The sequence below is a fragment of the Trichosurus vulpecula genome, chromosome 2 (assembly GCF_011100635.1).
Source record: "Trichosurus vulpecula isolate mTriVul1 chromosome 2, mTriVul1.pri, whole genome shotgun sequence".
In the NCBI taxonomy this organism is placed as follows: domain Eukaryota; kingdom Metazoa; phylum Chordata; class Mammalia; order Diprotodontia; family Phalangeridae; genus Trichosurus; species Trichosurus vulpecula.
Window position 1 is genome coordinate 329,141,210 of NC_050574.1, and position 19,864 is coordinate 329,161,073.

The window sequence follows — 19,864 nt, forward strand, 5'->3', positions numbered from 1 at the left end:
CGGACTACACTTACCTGGCTTCTTAGATTTAGCCCCATTATTCTACTGAGCCCAGAATGCACCTACCCCACGTTGTTTATCCCACCTGCCACAGAGCCTCCTCTATAGCAATTTCTTGAACCTCATAGGTCCTGCTTCCAACTAGCAGGACAAACATGATTACTTCCACCATAGCCTCAAGAATCATGGGATTTTTAGATGATAGGGATCAAACATATATTAAATCCAAACCCTCTTATTTTACGGATAAGGAAATTGCAACTCAGAGAGGTCAACTGTCGTGCCAAAAGTCACACAAGTAATAAATGACAGCTAAGATTCAAAACCTAAATCTTCATTCTCCAGACCCAGCATTTCTTCCATTCCTCACATTTCTTTCATGAAGCTTCCCTAGAGAAGAGAACCGAGTGCTTCCCCCGGACCAAACCAGACATACAATTTCCATGGAAATGGTCTTATTTTTTTTTTAATCTCCACCCAATGATTTCCCTGGCATCTTTGTTAATGATATCATTAATAGTCTTTCAATTCCCAGAGAGAATGTGTCTATAGGTATACTATACCACATTTACTTATTTTAAAATAATTTGTAAATTGGGGCAAGTCATTAAAAAACACCTGATGGAAACAATTTTGTAAAATGAAATGATTTTATAATGTGAATTATCCTCTAATCTTGGTGGTACATGAATTCCTGATTTTATTAAAAAGAATTTCTCAAAGTAAGTTTTCTATACAGTGCCATGCGGAGAAATCCAGGCTTTCTGAAGATGATAAAGATGAAGAATTGATATCTTTGGCAAGTGTGCAAAGGTAAAAATCCTCCTGAATAACTGATATGTAAGACTTACTTTTTCTAGCTTCAAATAAGCCTGAAACAGAAGAGACAAAACCCTTTAACCCAGTATCTTCTCTGTTGATTATCTCCAATTTATCTTGTCTAAGCTCATTGTACATAGTTGCTGGTATGTTGTGAGTTCCTTGAAGAGAGCACTGTTTCTTAGCTGTCTTTGTGTGTCCAGCACTTTAGCACAGTGTCTGACACATACTAGATACCAGTCAGTAATGTTTACTGACTGATTAACATAAGGTTAATCTGATCTAAAGCAACTCTCAGCCCAGTAGTGATTCAATAACTTTTTGGTCTCAGGACTTCTTTACATTTTAAAAAATTACTGAAGACCCTGAAGAGGTTTTGTTGCTATCTATTTAGCTATAGGGCAAGCAGGTGGCATGGTGGCTGGAGCACAGGGCTTGGAATGAGGAAGACATCTTCATGAGTTCAAATCCAGTCTCAAGATACTCAAGTCACTAGCCCTCTCTGCCTCAGTTCTTCATCTGTAAAATGATGCTAAAGAAGGAAATGGCAAACCACTCCAGATGTGTTGCTATATCTATTGACATTTACCACATCAGAAATTGAAATCAATAAAAATAACATTTTCATGAAAAATAACTGTATTAAAAAAAACCATTGAGAAGAATGACACTATTTTACATATTTTAGCAGATTTCTTTAATGTCTGCCAAGCTAGAAAACACAGAAGATAGCTAGAGTTCCATATCTTCTTCTGCATCTAATCTATTGTAATAAATGCTGTTTTAGTTGAAGTTTACAAAGAAAATCTGCCCCCCCCACAGATACACAGATGTAAAAGGAAGGAATATTTTAATAAGCAAATAAAGTCCAAGTATTAATATGAAAATACTTTTGGACTCATCGACCCTCTGAAAGGGTCCCTAAGAGCACACTTTGAGAACTGCTGCCTTAGCCTAAACTCTGTATTATTAAAGCCTTGTGACAACCTGCTGATGAATTGTAGTTTTTGGACCTCTTCTTTCCGGAGACATCTATGTATTGTTCTCACTGTAAATCAACTACCAACTTCTAGATCCTATTCTGAGAGTAAGGCTTTTAAAATGAGGCTCTGAATCCAAAAGGAAGGGGAACTAGGTATCATGTCACTACTTGGAAGAGAAAGGCAAAGGGAGGAGAAATGGGGAGGGAGATATCTACATCGTTGATCTAACAAGTATTCACTGAGAGAGTCTGGATTTATATTACTGACTCTCAACAGTGAAACACAGATTCTGGAATCAAAAGACCTGGGTCAAATACCAACTCTGGCTCTACCACTCACTGTGTGACCTTGGACAAGTCACTTAATCTCCCTGAGCCTCAGTTTCCTTACCTGCAAAATGAATGGAATAGATCATTTCTGAAGTCTGGACATTCCAGAGTTGGACCTGTGCTATGTGATCTAGTGCTCCCTGTTCCTAAAGAGGATCTGTCCTACATAAAATTGTGACATGGAAGGCAGAATGGTATATTCTAAGATTTCATGACAATCACAGCAATCACTTTTAGAGTTTTTTGGTGAGATAATTTATAGAGAGAGCTTATAGAACCTAAGGAAGTTGTCTGGTTCAGGAACAGCAGAGAAATGAACGAAATCTCTAAGACTCTTCTTTCTCTTGCCTCTATCTGTCTATCTGTGAAGTTAGGAGATAAACATTCTGCTTTCATGTGACGGTACTGAGGAGTTAACAACTAGCCTAACTGCAGTAATATGTTCTGAGGGGGACACACATAGCACTTCACTTTGCTCTCTACCCCTAAATATTTCACTTATCAACTGATACTGTTCTCTGAAACTCAACCCTTAGAAATCCACCCATCTGTTTCCAAAGCTCTGCTACCAACTGAAATACAAAGAACCCTAGGAAATTGAGACCTAAATGCAAATTATTTCATCAGACCTTTTAAAAAATGATAGTTAAGAACAGGTTTTAATAGAGAAAAGGGCAGGCCTCACTGCACCTCTCCGGTAGCAATATAAATCCACTGGGTTCTAGAGCAGGCCTGCACAACACATCCCATGGGCCACTTGCAGTCTGCCAAAGAGGCCTGTGGGCAATATGTTGTGCGGGCCTGTTTTACATCCTCTAAATTTTGTGCAAGCCACTCAAAATCCTTTGGTGGGCCATATGCTGTGCAGGGCTATTCTAGAGTAAAGGTGGAGAACAGGAGAGAAAAAGAGAAAGACGAATATGAAGAAATTAGAGGACATCAAAGACAACTTTCAATTTCTTAGAAGGATATGGGGGTATGTGTATAGCGGGAGGAATTGGGTGTGCTCAGATATAGACTTGGGATTTCATGATAGGGATTTCCCAGAAAGGAAAGTGAAGAGGTTCTCTCTCTACCAATGGAAATTTATAGCTGCTCTACAGCTTCAAAGTTTTGCAGAGTTGCTTGGGCCCTAAGAGATTCAGTGGTTTGAACACAGGTCTTCCCAACAGATTTCCATCCACTTCATCTTGGGGCCTTTCACTTACTTCACAAATTTTACCTAGGAATGGTCCCCCCAAGAAGCATAGTGTAACAAGGCTTATTGCCAAGAATTGTAGAGTAGCCACCATGTATTATCTAACTTCAAAATTTAAGGTGTGAATAAAAGAAAATTAACCCAATGACAGTTTATCCTTAGGGGAAAAAAGCAGAACTGAAAACTTTTCTCTATCACTTTATCAATTTTCAATTGATAACTTGGAGAAAAGTTCCTTAGAAAGTTAAACTATATGTGACTATGCCAAAGGGCCCAATAACATCTCTAAGAACTCTGCTAGGCTGGTCTCCAGAGCAACTGGCTGACATCAAGACCTAAGAATGTTGATTCTCCCCTCGCCACATCCTTCTGCTCTGGAAATGCATTTTTAGTCTGTACTCCGCTTGCTTCGGCAAGGGAAATGCCAACAGTTTACTGGCTAATTTTTCCCTTTACTAACTTGAAGACAATGATTTGGGTCAGAAACTCAAGATTCTAATTCACTAAGAGTCAAGGAGATTTTTGTTCTGATTCTTCTTTCACAGTATAATTAATGTAGAAATAATGTGGTGTATATTAATATGATTAAAATGATGTATAGCCTATATCAGATTACTTGCTGTCTTAGGGAGGGGGAGGGAGAAATATTTGAAACTCGAAATCTTATAAAAGTGAACGCTGAAAACTATCTTTACATGTAACTGGAAAAAAATACTATGAAGTGAGGGAAAAAAAAGAGTCAAGGAGAGAATCTAAAATTCTGAGATGAGAAAGTACTCTCAAATAATATTTAAATCTGTTCATCATTCAGTTCAATTAGATTGGTCCCAGGGCAAAAAAGGGGAAATTTCCCCAAATTAGATACAAACATAGTCTAGAGTAATCAGGACTCTGTCAAAGTCAAGGGCCAACTCTACCATATTTTTGTCTTGTATTTTCATTATAGCAACCTCATTGCTGTGGTTTGAAGCAAAAAAATCATAGTTTTGAACTAAAGGATCTCTTGAACATAATTCACTAACTTCCTGGTACTCAGATTCATTGACCTACATGGCTATTTTCTCTATATATACTACCCAACTCACCTGTATTGTAACTCATTTTCCCTTCTTCCCAATGAGTGTTTCTGTGTAGCTGGTAAACAAGAAGGGTCTTGGCATACCTGGTCATGGATGAGCCCATGATAAAGGATGCCCTTCATGTCTCTGCAAAGTCGCTCCAAGCCTCCATATTTGGACCACACGTTGGGATTGTTGGCTGACACCAAACCCTCCACGGTAGTCTTCAAATTACTCAGTAACTTCCAGTGTTCCCTCCTGTAATGACATCAAACATGCCATAGGTAAGCTTCCTTATACCAAATGCTGATTACTTCAAGCCCAGCAACAGACCAGAGTGCCTCATCCTGCCCCACAACCTGCCACTATCTCTGCCATTAACTTGTTAAGGCCATACTCCAACATGGTCAGGTTTGTATCCAACCCTAGGTGATTGTTAATAATGATGATGTTGATAATAAATGCCATGTATCTGAATGGGGCTTTAAGCTTTATAAAAAGTATTCATATCAATTATTTAATTTGATCTTGATTAATTTGATCCAATCTAACAAGGTAGGTCATTCAAAAAATGAACATTTACCAGGCACCTGTTAGATGCAAGACACTGGAGATACAAAGACAGATACTATAGCTCTTGCTCTCAAGGAGCTTAATAGGATAAAAATACATGTACACAAAAATTGTGATGACAGGGAATGAGAAAAGAGTATAAAGGAGAGGTCCTAAGTACTGATAACAGAAAAAAATGTGAAGAGGAACAGCCCACTTTCACCTTGAAGGCCAAGACAGACTTGTAACAAGTAAGGCCAATGACACCAGCACACAGAAGGGCTGCTAGCACAGATTCTTTGCTCTGCTTTTCTAAGGAAAGAAACTTTAAGAGGTTTACAATCTCACTTTAATTAAGCATACATATATCATTCACTTAGTTCAGGGGAAAAAGTCAGCACCCTGAACTTCAGAGAAAACACAAATAGAAATTACAAGCAGAAATTATATAAATGGAACAAACACAAATCAACAGACAGGGGTTCTAGCTGTCTGACCAAGACATTACATACATAGTTACCAGAGACAGAGAAGCACCAACATCTGGGTTTTCAAAGCCGAGGAGGCTCCTTAATGGCTACCCAGAGTCTCGTCTGGCCAAGTCACAGGAACACTCTTCCAATGAAATGAGCCCCCAAAGCAAAATGCTAACCTCAGAGTATATATACACTTCTTCAGGGTCAAGGGGCATCACAACCATGCAACTCAAACTCATGACTTAGGCTTTCTTGTGACTCAAGCAGGTCATCAAAGATTCTTGATTCAATCAAAGGCACTTGTTTACCTTAGTGCTGAGAAGCACTCCAAAAGAAAAAAACAGCAAAAAGTCCCACCCTGCTTGCCATCAAGAGGCTTCAGGGAAAACACAGTACCAGTGATAGGCCTTGGGAGGGACTTTAATAAACAGAGATATAGATGAGACAGGAGGGCAGAATGCCAGGAATGGAGAGGGCAGGACTATAATAGAAAGAATAGTTTAATGTGGCTCACATGTAGGGTATGTGATGGTTTATAAAGGCTGACTGGGATAGGTTGTAGAGAGCCTTGAATGCCAGGATCAGGAGGTTATACTTTATTCAATAAGGTATAATCCTATATCAATATTAGGTCTTGGAATTCAACCACAAAAAATCCCCTTGTAGACAAGACTAGCAAATATACATGATTGGAAATAATTAGGGTCACATACATTTCCTCAGGCTCAGACAAAATAATTGAACACCTACTATGTTTCCAGTCAGGGCTGCTAGGTGGCGCAGTGGATAGAGTGCCAGGCCTGGAGTCAGGAAGACTTATCTTACTGAGTTCAAGTCAGGCCGCAGACACTTACTAGCTGTGTGACCTTGGGCCAATTACTTAATTGTTTTCCTCAGTTTCCTCATCTGTAAAATGAGCTGGAGAAGGAAATGGCAAACCACTCCAGTACCTATGCCAAGAAAACCCCAGATGGGGTCACCAAAAATTGGACACGACTAAAACAACCAATGTTTCCAGTGCTGTGCTAATGTACAGTAGGGGACACAAAAATTGGGCAAATGCTTATTTATGCCAGTGTACACTTAGCTTGGTTAGACTTGTAAGAGTATAATGATAGCTCTCTATTCTCAAGGAGCTTACAAGGTAGTTGGGGTAATATACTTCAACCCCTCTGTGATGTTGATACCTTCCATTGGTACAGACTGTACCCCATCTATGCCTGCTTGTCCAGAGTGACTCTTCAGTAGATTCTCCAGAGGATCCTCCCAATGAGCTGAAGAAGCAGACTACCCAGTGGTGATCCCTTGATGCCACACCTCCTTTTCTAATGCTTCCTCAATGAGATCTATAATTATTACTACTTCTAGAAGTCATCAATAGATATATGCTTCAGCTTACATAAGCCCACCAAGCCACCTACAAGCTATAACTTAAAACTCCTTAGATATTATGAATTTTTAAGGACAGATCTATAATCAGGGAGCATCTTCAAAAGAATGCCTTTGGTGGTTGTTCTCCTGGGGCAGAGTTAGGACCACTAAAAATACCTAGATGGTTTCTTTTTTTAACCTACGCTCTCTTTTTTTCTTTGTTAATCTATACCACCCACAAAACTCTCCTCCATTAAGCAATTTTATTTATTTTGTAAAAATATTACAGTTTAATCTGGTTCAGGCATGATCCAGCCCAACATAGCTGACACCTCTGATTTGGACCTTGAGCAAGACATGTTCCATGACAGTGACAAACACCTGTTTTATTCCTCACCTGGTGCTAACAATCAGAGGTCCCTGAACAGAATTCTCTCCATGGTTGGACTTGTCTAAGAAACTGAGAGATTGCTTGTTACAGGAAGGAGGCCTTTGAGAGTATTTCCCTTTATCGAGTCAAATGCCTTTTTGTAATTAACATATAATAAATAAAGTGGGACCTCATTAAAACACAGGCAAGGATGGAATATAATTAAGAATTAGTCAAAAAGCATTTATTAAGGCCTATTAGCATACTTTAAGCACTAAAGGAATTCTGGGAAAAAGAAAGAGCAATGTTTTCTTGCCATTACAAGGCTTCGGGGGTCAGCTAGGTGGCGCAGGTAGTAGAACACCGGCCCTGAAGTCAGGAGGAACTAAGTTCAAATCCAGACTCAGACACTTGACACACTTACTGTGTGACCTTGGGCAAGTCACTTAACCCCCAATTGCCCTGCCTTTCCCCCTCTAAAAACAAAAACCAAAAAAAAAACAACCCAAAACCAAGGCTTCAGGGAAAACCCAGTGGAAAAGCACAACTGAAGCTTGACCTTTAAGTGATAAGTAGACAGATCAAAATAAGCAGAAGGGAAGGGGGAGGACATTTCAGGTAGCAGTCACTATATTGATACTAGCACAGTCCAATAGTGAAAAAAGGCCCAGAGGCATAGATATCTAAGCCTCAGATATTACACTTGTATAAGGACCTGGTGGAAGCATGGGGAAGACTGGCCTAGCTGCACCAAGCTGGGGAAGAGTGGGTACCAACAATGGAAGGCAAAAATGTTCACTAGACCTACTGTCTCCACAAGCTATTGTCCTATATTTCTCTTCTTTCTCACCAAGCTCATAGAGAAAGCTGTCTATACTCATTGCCTTCACGAGTTCCTCCCCCTTTACAATCTGCTGTCTAATCACTCCACTAAAACTGTTCTGTCTAAAGTTACCCGTGATTTCTAAAAGCCAAATCTTACCTTTGTTCCCGGCTTGGTCTTCATCTTTCTTGACCTCTCTCTGTTGCATCTAACTCTGTTAAACTCTAATTGTCCCGAGTCCTCTTCCTTCTTTATACTCTCTTTCTTAGTGATCTCTTTAGCTCTCATGGATTTATTTATCACCTCTAGGCAGGTGATGCACAGATCCGTATAGCTAGCCCAAGTCTCTCTCTGGCTTCCCACATCACCAGCTGCCTTTGGAGAATTTCAAACTGGATGTCCCAAAGACATCTCAAACTCAACCTGTCTAAAACAGAATTCATCTTTCCCCTCAAACCCTCTCCTTATACTGAATTTCTCTATTTCTGTGAGGGTACCACTATTCTTCCAGTCTCTCAGGTTCATAACCTCGACTTCATTCTCCACTTTTTACTCTCATATTACATATCCAATCAGCTGCCAAATCTTTGGGTTTCTACCACTACGCTACCTCTGACACCAACCCCTTTGCTCTAGCTACCACTTTAGTTCAGACCATCATCACTTTTCACTTAGACTATTGCACTGACCTCCCAACTGGTCTTCCCGACTTAAGTCTCTCCCCACTCCAAGCCAGCCTCCATACGGCTGCCAAAGTGATTTTCCTTAAGTGACAGCATCACTCCTCTATTCAATTATCTCCAGAGGCTCTCCACAGGCTCCAGGATAAAGTATAAACTCTTCTGATTGGCTTTTAAAGCTTTTCAAAACTTGGTCTCAACCTCTATTTCCAGATTCACTACACATTACCACTCTTCCTGTAACACAGTCCAGCCAAATTGGACTTTTCCCTGTTCCTCAGCCATGATGCCCCCATCTCTGCACATTTGCCCAGTATGCACTAACTCCTCACCTTTACCTCACAGAACCCCTAACTTCCCTCAAGAGACAGCTCAAGTACCAGTTCCTCCAAATGCTAGTGCCCTCCTTATTGATGTGATATTTATCTTGTATTTATTATGCATACATTTTTCTGTATACAAACGTTGCCTTTCCTGATAGAATGTAAGATCTAGGAGCGTTGCACTTTGCTCTCAGCTCAGGCACCTAATGAAGGCTTGCTGACTAAGGCCAGACTCTGGGAGGTCAGGCAGAGGCGCTGAGTCTCATCTGGCAATGGTGAGCCATTGTAATGTTTTTTGAGCAGGACAGCAACGTGATAAGGAGTGGTGTTTGAGAAACATTTTTTGTGTGACTAACTTGACATGGGGAGCTCCTAGTGAAGCAGCTTCCTCTGCCCAAGCAGAGAAGTCTTGTAGTTTAGTCTTTGAAAGTTACCAGGGGCACTGAAAGGTTAAATGAGTTGTTCAGGGTCACAAAAACATAACATGTGAGAGATGGGACTGGAAAACAGGCCAGAACTTGAACCTGGGTCATCCTGACTCTTGAAATTCAATGCAATCAATAACAAAGATAAGAAATGAGTTCCTTGAGGGCAGAGCCAAGATGGCAGCTGGAAAGCAGGGACTTGCTTAAGCTCTCCCCCAAATCCCTCCAAACACCTGAAAAAATGGCTCTGAACAAATTCTAGAGCTGCGGAACCCACGAAATACCAGAGAGAAACAGGTCTCCAGCCCAGGAGAGCTTGAATGGTTGCCAGGAAGGGTCTACCACACAGTGCTGAGAGTGGAGTGCAGCCCAGCGTGGGACACACCAGGACAAACCAGACCGGGAGTCAGCCGACGAAACAGGCCTTAGGGCAATGAATCATTGAGCTATGGCAGTTACCAGACTTCTCAACCCACAAACGCCAAAGAGCAGGTTAGTGGGAAACTGCAGAATTGAGTTCAGAGCAGTCCAATCACCAGCCCTGGGGGTGGCGGAGGTAGTGCAGTGGTGGCATGGCAGTAGTAGGAAACTCCTGAGGCTGCTTCCAGAGCTCCAGCGTCAGCTGCTTCCCAAGTTCCTGGCTCACACGGTGGGAGGAACCTAGCAGCGGATCAGAGTGGGAGTGCAAGGAGCACTCTGTGGGCACAAAGGCAGGTTCTCTTGCTTAGCCTTGCTTGGATCTGGATTGCAGTCCTGGGTGGCGGTTCTGGGGGGAGGAGGAGTGCTGCTCTGACAGAGCCTGGGCTGACAGTGGAGTAGAAGTAGCTCTGAAAACAGCAGCACTTGGACCCTAAAGCTTGGGACAAAGTACTCTCTACTCTACAAGCAGTCATATACTGACAAAAAGCTCAAGGGTCAAGCAGTTGCTGGGAACATGAACAGGCAGTGAAAATGAACTCCTCAGACTCAAACTCAAACTCTAGATTCCTTTTTTGATGACAAAGAAGATCAAAACATACAGCCAGAAGAAGTCAACAAAGTCAAAGAGCCTACATCAAAAGCCTCCAAGAAAAATGTGAATTGGTCTCAGGCCATGGAAGAGCTCAAAAAGGATTTGGAAAATCAAGTAAGAGAAGTAGGGGAAAAATTGGGAAGAGAAATGAGAGTGATGTAAGAAAACCATGAAAAACAAGTCAACAACTTGCTAAAGGAGACCCAAAAAAATACTGAAGAAAATAACACCTTAAAAAATAGACTAACCCAAATGGCAAAAGAGCTCCAAAAAGCCAATGAGGAGAAGAATGCCTTGAAAGGCAGAATTAGCCAAATGGAAAAGGAGGTCCAAAAGACCACTGAAGAAAATACTACCTTAAAAATTAGATTGGAGCAAGTGGAAGCTAGTGACTTTATGAGAAATCAAGATATTATAAAACAGAACCAAAGGAATGAGAAAATGGAAGACAATGAGAAATATCTCATTGGAAAAAACCACTGACCTGGAGAATAGATCCAGGAGAGATAATTTAAAAATTACTGGACCACCTGAAAGCCACGATCAAAAAAAGAGCCTAGACATCATTTTTCAAGAAATCATCAAGGAAAACTGCCCTGATATTCTAGGGCAGAGGGTAAAATAGAAATTGAAAGAATCCACCGATAGCCTCTGGAAAAAGATCCCAAAAAGAAAACTGAATATGAATATTGTTGCCAAATTCCAGAGTTTCCAGGTTAAGGAGAAAATACTGCAAGTAGCCAGAAAGAAACAATTTGAGTATTGTGGAAACACAATCAGAATAATACAAGATCTAACAGCTTCTACATTAAGGGATCGAAGGGCTTGGAATATGATATTCTGGAGGTCAAAGGAGCCAGGATTAAAACCAAGAATCACCTACCCAGCAAAACTGAGTATCATGCTCCAAAGCAAAATATGGACTTTCAATAAAATAGAGGACTTTCAAGCTTTCTCAATAGAAAGATCAGAGCTGAATAGAAAATCTGACTTTCAAACACAAGAATCAAGAGAATCATGAAAAGGTAAACAAGAAAGAGAAATCATAAGGGACTTACTAAAGTTGAACTGTTTTGTTTACATTCCTACATGGAAAGAAGATGTGTGTAATTCATAACACCTTTCTCAGTATTAGGGTAGTTGAAGGGAATATACATATATATATATATAGACAGAGAGTACAGGGTGACTTGAATATGAAGGGATGATATCTAAAAAAAAAGAAATTAATTTAAGGGGTGAGAGAGGAATATATTGAGAGAGGGAGAGACAAAATGGGGTAAATTATCTCACATAAAAGTGGCAAGAAAAAGCAGTTCTGTAGGAAGGGAAGAGGGGGCAGGTGAGGGGGAATGAGTGAATCTTGCTCTTATCAGATTTGACCTGAGGAGGGAATAATATACACACTCAATTGGGTATCTTACCCCACAGGAAAGAAGGAGGAAGGAGATAAAAAAGGGGGACAATAGAAGGGAGGGTAGATAGGGGGAGGAGGTAATAAAAAACAAACATTTGAAAAGGGATGGGGTCAAGGGAGAAAATTGAATAAAGAGGGATAGGATTGGAAGGAGCAAAATATAGTTAGTCTTTTACAACATGAGTATTGTGGAAGGGTTTTACATAATGACACGCATGTAGCCTATGTTGAATTGCCTGCCTTCTTAGGGAGGGTGGGTGGGGAGGGAAGAGGGGAGAGTATTTGGAACTCAAAGTCTTAAAAGCAGATGCTCAAAAAAAAAAAAGAGTCATTTTTTGCATGCATCTGGGAAACAAGATATATAGGGAATGGGGCATAGAAATCTATTCTGCCCTACAAGAAAGTAAGGGGAAAGGGGACTGGGGCGGGGGGGGAGTGGGGTGACAGAAGGGAGGGCTGACTGCGGAATGAGGCAATCAGAATACATGCCATCTTGGAATTGAGGGGGAGGGTAGAAATGGGGAGAAAATTTGTAACTCGAAATCTTGTGGAAATCAATGTTGAAAACTAAAATATTAAATAAAAATGATAAAATGTAAAAAAAAAAAACTGAACAACAACAAAAAAAAAGAAATGGGATCCTTGAAGCAAGGAAAAACAGTAAAGGTGGGTAAAGAAAGTTCTAGAACTTGAAAAGAAAGTGCAGAGGCTAAAATTGCAAGGTAACCTTCTCTTAGTCCCCTCTGTCATCCCTTCTGCCACATATGCCTAGGGCAATTTCCAATTTCTTGTTGGCAAGCTACATCTAACCTTACAGTGAAGAAAAGAAAATCCACTGATGTCTAGCTCCAAGTAAACTGATGACCACAAGATGAGATCATCAAATATCCTCCTTATTCACTCAACCAACCTCAGTATGCAGCCAGTTTCAGCAGGTAAGGCCAGTCTTTTCCAGGTTAAATCTGTTCACAGAGCTTCCAGTGAGTGGGTGATGATAATAATTCAGATCAGGAGTCCTTAGCTTGGGGTCTGTAAACATGTTTTTTAAAAAATATCTTGAACACTGTTTTTCACTATAATTAGGCTCCTTTGTAATTCTATGTATTTTATGCTTTAAAAACATCATTCTGAGAAGGGGTCACTGAAAAGGTCAATCCATGACATCTGAAAGGTTAAGGAATCCTCTTTACGTGGAGTTACCTTGCATTCAAACACATCCTTTATTTAGGACTGCTCAAAGACTGTGCTACTATTATAGGCTGCAGTGGCTGTCTAGGTGTTCTAGTGGGCATCAAGTTTTCTTCTTTTTACCAAAATCAGAAACCAATGCCCTTGCTAGTCCTCTGTGGTTAGGAAGGAGGAGGAAGCATGTGTGTGTCAATAAACATTTATTAAGCACTTACACTTAGTACTGAGGGTACAAAAAAGAAAAAGCCCAAAAACAGCCCCTCTCCCCAAGAAGTTCATATTTTAAAGTGGGAAAAATGTAAATAACTAAGTACATAAAAAATATATAGAGTAAATGAAGATCTGAGATGGAGGGCACTAGCAGCTAAAGAAACTTGGAAAGGCCTTCTAAAGAAGGTAAGATTTGAGCTAACTGTTGAAGGAAGTCAAGAAACAAGGGAAGGCAGGAGAACATTCCCTCACAGAGGACAGTCTGTGAAAAGGCAGACAGGAACTGGGGAATCCTATGTGAGGAACAGCAAGCAGGCCTAAGCTGGATCTTAAGAGGATACAGAGGGGAGAAAGTGTGAGAAGGCTGGGCAGGGAGGAAGGGGCCACGGTATGAAGAAGCTTTAAATAAGCTAAACACCGGGCTTAAAATTTGATTCTAGAGAAAAAAGGGAATTACTGGAGTTCATTAAGCAGGACTGTGACATGGCTAGAGGCTAGAACCTGGGAAACAAACAGGCCAGTCTGAAGGCTATTACAATAGTCCAGAGGAAAGGCCTGAACTAGGGTGGTGGCTACAAGGAGAGAGAAGGAAACATCTGAGAGACATTGAGAAGATATCGATGACAAGATTTGTCAGCAGACTGGATGTGTGGTGAGAGTGAGATGTTGAGGAGGAAAGTGAGATTCCAAGCTGAGGTGACTAGGAGAAACATGGACCCCTAAAAGTTACAGGGAAGTTGGGAAGAAGTGATTACTGGGGAAGGGGAAAGATAATGAGTTCTTTTTGGACGTGTGGAATCTGAGATGCCTACGGGATATCCAATTCAAGATACCCAGAAAGCAGCTGGATATGCCAATAGCTGAAGGGAGAGAGGAGAGCTGGATATGTAGGCCCGGAAATCATCTTCACTGAGATGACAATTGAATCCACAGGAGCTGATCCATGGGACGTCACCAAATGAGACAGTACAGAGGAAGGGAAAAAAAAGCCATTAACATGGAGCTGACTATAACATTGAAGACCCTGCAAAGGAATCTGAATCAGACAGGGTGGAAGAAAACCAGAAGAAAGCAGTCACAAAAACCTAGAGGGGAGAGAGCATCCAGGAAAAAGTGGTCAACTGTAGAATGCTGCAAAGAAGTGGAGGATGAGGACTGAGACCAAATCATTAGATTTGGTGATTAAGAAATCATTAGTAACTCTGGAGAGGGCAGTTTGAGTTAAATGATAAGGTTGGAAGCCAGATTATAGAAGGTTTAGAGGTGAATGACAGGAGAGTGAGTAAGCACCCAATGTAGATAATTTTTCTCAAGGAGTTAAACCAAAAGCAGCAAGGCTGGTCTGGGCAAATTAGGCCTCTTTCCCCAGAAGAAGAAAGATGAATTTCAAGACAAAACAAATGAGCACAAGAGAATGGCTGCTGGAATAAGAAATTTAGTCTTCACCAAAGGAATTCTCCTAATTTCTGTGTACATTTCCATCTAGTTTACTCATAACTGGGATATTCAAAAAGTGCAGGAAACCATAGCCAAAAAGTCACTAACTGTATATTCCCTGACCCAGCAATACAACTACTGGGTTTATACCCCAAAGAGATCAAAGAAAGAAGAAAATGACATATATGCATACATACATATGTGTGTATACATACACATATGAATATATGTGCATAAATATGCAATATTTACATATATTTAAAGCAGTTCCTTCTACAGAAGCAAAGAACTAGAAACTAGGGGGGTACTTATAAATTAGGCAACGGACGAACAAATTATGGTTTATGAATATAATGGAATATTATCCTGTAAGAAATGAAAAGGGTGTTTTTTGAGGAATCTCAAAAGACTTGCATAAAATGATGCAGAATAAAATGAGCAGAAACAGAATAATTTATAGAAAAGCAATATTATATATAAGAGAAAAACAACTACAAAGGAATTAAGAACTCTGATCAAAGTAATGAGCAACCAGATTCCAGGGAATCTATCAGGACCTCCCTCCTGACAGAAGTGATGGAGTCAAGATGTGGACTGAGACATATTTTTGGACATGACCAATGTGACTGTTTGTTTTGCCTATCATTCATATTTATTACAAGAGTTCTGTTCCCCACCCGCAACCTGATTCATATGGGGGAATGGGAAGGGAAAGAAAATAAATTTTTGTTCACTGAAAAAAAGTATTTTTTAAGAAAGGTACATGGGGTCTTCTTACCCTACATTGGTTCCCTTTACCCTTTTAAGTATAGTGTTAACCCTAAACATTGGGGCCCCTTGGATCCAGCCTCCAGGTCTAAGAAGGACAGGTTTTCCCAGGACCACCATGTTTCTAATGAATTCTTTTCAGAGACTGGAACCGACTCAGATTTGGGAAGCCTGATGAAGCTAAGTACATGTATACTCAGTATATGTGTGATCCTCCAGTGGTTTGTATACTGTTATAAATTTAAGTACTGTGAGGCTGTGTGAGGTAAGACAGATCAACTCAAGGTCTTTCTTATGCAATTTATTTCAGCAAAGAGATGCCCTCTGACAATAAAAGAGAAATCTGGATCACTTCTAGCACAACAGTGGTACTCCATAAATGCCTATTGAATTCCTTCCTCTTCAACTGAACCATACAAAGTTACTTAAGAAAGAGCATATGATTTTTTTTAATAAGTTTTCTTTCAGTGCCACTTTATTTTTTTAATAAATTTATTTTTTATTTTTGGTTTATGACATTCAGTTCCACAAGTTTTTGGGTTCCACATTTTCTCTCCCTCCCTTTCCTTCCCCCAACCCCCCAAGACGGCATATAATCCAATGCAGGTTCCACATTTACCTTCACATTGGACTTATTTACATGATAGTCCAGTTGTAAAGAAGAATTATAACCAATATAATGAATCATGAGAAAGAAGAAAGAAGGAAAAAAAAAGAGCAAATAGTTTGCCTCGATCTGCATTCAGACGCCATAATTCCTTCTCTGGATGTGCATAGATAGGTTTTTCCATCATGAGTCTTTTGGAGCTGTCTTTGAACCTTGTATTGGTGAGAAGGGTCAAGTCTATCAAAGTTAGTCCTCACAGATATTGTGTGTCTTTAACCATGTATTATGTTCTCCAGTTCTGCTCCCCTCACTCAGCATGAGTTCGTATATGTCATTCCAGGTTATATTGAAGTCCGTCTGTTCCTCATTTCTTATTGCGCAATAGTACTCCATTACATTCATATACCACAATTTGTTCAGCCATTCCCCATTTGAAGAGCTGCTATAAATATTTTTGTATGTACAGGTCCATTTCCCACTTGTATGATCTCTTTGGGACACAGCCCTAGAAGTGGTATTACAAGGTCAAAGGGTATGCACATTTTAAGAACATATGATCTCTTAAATGTTAGTCTAGACTTCTGCCTAAAAGTCACATATCAAACATTCTCATTCTTTCTCTTTCTCCCTCTCCCTCTCCCCCCACCCCTGGCTCTCTCTCATCTCATCTCATCGTAGAACACAACTTCTTTCCAGTAAAATACCTCCCCATCTCGTCCATGAATTGTTTCATGACATTTGGACTCTGGAAACTCAGTGTGAGTCCACAGGTTGGTGCTGAGCCTCTATTCCAGCAAGAAAAAATTGTGTACAAGAACTAAAGATCAAGTCTGAAACAGTGAAAAGAAAGAAAAAACCTGTTTCCAAAAAGTAGATTTCCCAAGAAAAAGAGAGTAGAAATGTGAGATCCTCAAAATGAACAGCATAATCTCTCTCGAAAGGAAGGGCAGACAAAGAGAGGAGACATATGGGACAAAGGGAGAATGATTACATCTGTTCTTAAAGCGACTCTCACTTCCTCCTTTGTGGCATCTGGAAGATGTGTTCATTCTGACTGGTGACACAGCCACACCACGACTTCAATATTTGTTAAATCTGAGTGCTATACGCTGAGAAAACTTGGATGGCAGGTTCTTCTGCATTCAGAGAGAGCTGGAAGAAGGGACAATGATTATCAAGTAAGGACCTGAAGCCTCAGCCTAGGTGCCAGGTCAGAGAAGCCCAAGCGAATCTCTTCGCTATAGCAGGACTAACACCATTTGCCACTTCTATCTCCTTACCCCTTTCCAGTTTCATGACATTCAAGCTGCCAGGCAAAGACTTTCCACTGACATTCCCACTGGAATTATCCCCTTGTCTGCTCTCCTGTTCCAGCCCCATGTTACCAAGGCCATTTTGCCCAGAAGCAGAGAAGCCCCCAAGAAGTGCTGCTGCTCTTGTTACAATCAGACTAAGATATATCAGTCTTATCCATCCTCATGTTAATCGAGTGATCCTGAGCTCTTTCTAAAACATTTTAAATGATCATGGAGACTAGTTTTGCAGGTCTAATCCACACAAAAAAGTGTGTACTTCTGGGTCACAGTCCAAAGAATAGGGGTGATAGGATAGCAACTTCCAGCCTCTAATCCTTAGGGTCTTTTCCATGGCATGCCCCTGCAGTCTGCAAGGATTTACATCTACTTGCTTCTTTATGTGTCTCCTCTATTTGCTTCTCTAAGTGCCTCTTCTGATTGTGATCTTTACCTACAATCAATTAAGTTAAAAATTACCCAAATCCACAGTTAAATAGGTTACGTTTCCCCAATAAGTTTGGTTCTAAGACAGGAGCACTTCTAGGGATTACCTGATTTATTATGAATTTTAACTGTTATGAAAATCTAGCCAACAGATTAACTTCCATTCTACTGGCCCTGCTTTACAAATCTCATCTGGAGCTGTTCAAGAATAATTCCTCTTCCAGAAAATTCTCGAAATGTTTGAAGTCAGTGATCATGTTCACCTACTGTGTTTCCCTTCCCCATTCTCTTCTTCAGCCTAAACAAGTCCAGATAATTTCAACTGCTAATCACAGGTCAAGACTTCTGTTTGATGGTTCTCTCACCATCCCATCCTGCCTGATCTTCTCTAACTCTGGATATATCAACTCAGTCAATGTGCCTTCTGGTAGTAAAAAACTGGAAATATACTGGGAAATGACTAAACAAATTAGGGCCTATGAACATAATGGATTATTACTACACTGTAAAAAAGGATATGAGGAATTTAGAGAAAAATGTAAAAACTTATATGAATTAATGTAAAGATGGAAGAACTAAGAATAATATACAAAATTAAAATAACATAACAAATAATATAAATATATAAAGTAATGTAAATGAAAACAATAGGAAAAAGCAATTGAATTCAAATTAAATGCCAGATATCAAGATATAAAACATATCTCTTTCCTCTCAAGAGAGGTGGTAGATTAGGAATGTACATAATTGTATATATTGTCTAACTGACGCTGTTGTTTTGTTGAAATTTTCCATTGTTACAAAGGATAGCTCTGTGGGAGCCATTATGTGGGGAAATGACTGTCATGTAAAGCAGAAAAAGGCCAAATCACCAAAAAAAAAAAAAAACCCATATAAAGGAATGGCTAGGTAGGAAATTCTTAACCAAAAAAAAAGCAAAGAGCAGAGATCATAAAAGATAAAAAGTCCTCACTACACAAAATTTAAAAGCTTTTGCAAGAATCAAATCAATGAAAGCAATAAGGGAAATGACAGAATGGTGAAAATATCTGCAGCAAATGTCACAATACAAGTTTGTCCTCCAAAATATTCCAAGAACTGACACAAATATATGTCCAGAGTAGAACAAATGGGAGAAGGGGAAAGGAAATAATCATTTATGTGGAGCCTCTTACGTGCCACGTACTGTGTTAAATGATTTTTACGAATATTAACTTTCTGATGAGAACAAAGTCTGTCACTTAAGTAGGCCATCAATTGGGGAATGGCTAAACAAACTGTAGCATATGAATATAATGAAATATTATTGTGTCCTAAGAAATGACACATACAGAGAAGCCTGGATGAGAAGACTTGTATGACCTGATGAAGAGTAATGTAAGAAAAAACAAACAAGTGAATGCTATGTAATTATGACTAAGCTTGGCTCCAGTGGTGAGAAAATGCATTTCTTTGCAGTGGTGGAGGACAACTGCCCATACAGTCTGACTTGGTTAGTCTGCTGGATCAGGTCTTCTGAATTGCCCCCCCCTTCTTTTTTTATTCTTTATTACGAGAAATGAGGGATCTATTTGTAAATGAAGGTAATATAAAAGCAAAGGATATCAACAAAATTAAAAAACAAAACCAAAAGAGGCAGCAATGTCTCATATTGTATGTGCAAGAAGTTTCTCGACTGCATTTAGACCTTAAACAGGTATAAAACTTTTCCTCAAAGAATAATGATTCCAGAGCCCTTTTTAACACTGTGGTTGCCAAGAGGCCTGAGAGGGAAAAGAAACTTTCTCAATATACAAAGTGCAACCAGCACTGACTGGATACTCAATCTGTTGATTTATGTATAAAACTACAAAATCATGAAGCTGGCTGCCTTAAGCCATACAAAAATAGTCTTATTATTCTACAACTTATTTGTCTTATTTGTCAAATAAAATACACGTAAAACACTTTGTAAGTTCTATATAAAAAGTTCTATATAAAAATTTTTATAGCCATACTGCATCTGGATTCGCAGGTGTTTGACATGAAATGTAACATTCACATAGAAGCAACACCACGATGCACAGCATGTACAGAAGG

The 19,864-nt window shown here is 39.8% G+C and overlaps 1 protein-coding gene across 8 annotated transcripts in view; it reads right to left on the minus strand.

Moving 5' to 3' along the window:
- RUBCN (rubicon autophagy regulator) overlaps window positions 1–19,864 on the minus strand; it is a 74,841-nt gene that overhangs the window by 27,280 nt on the left and 27,697 nt on the right. For all 8 annotated transcript variants that reach the window (XM_036744670.1, XM_036744666.1, XM_036744663.1 and 5 more), the window contains exon 2: window positions 4,492–4,645. In XM_036744670.1, coding sequence (XP_036600565.1) covers window positions 4,492–4,530 — 39 coding nt within the window. In that variant the 5' untranslated portion in view covers window positions 4,531–4,645. The remainder of the gene's footprint in view (window positions 1–4,491; window positions 4,646–19,864) is intronic.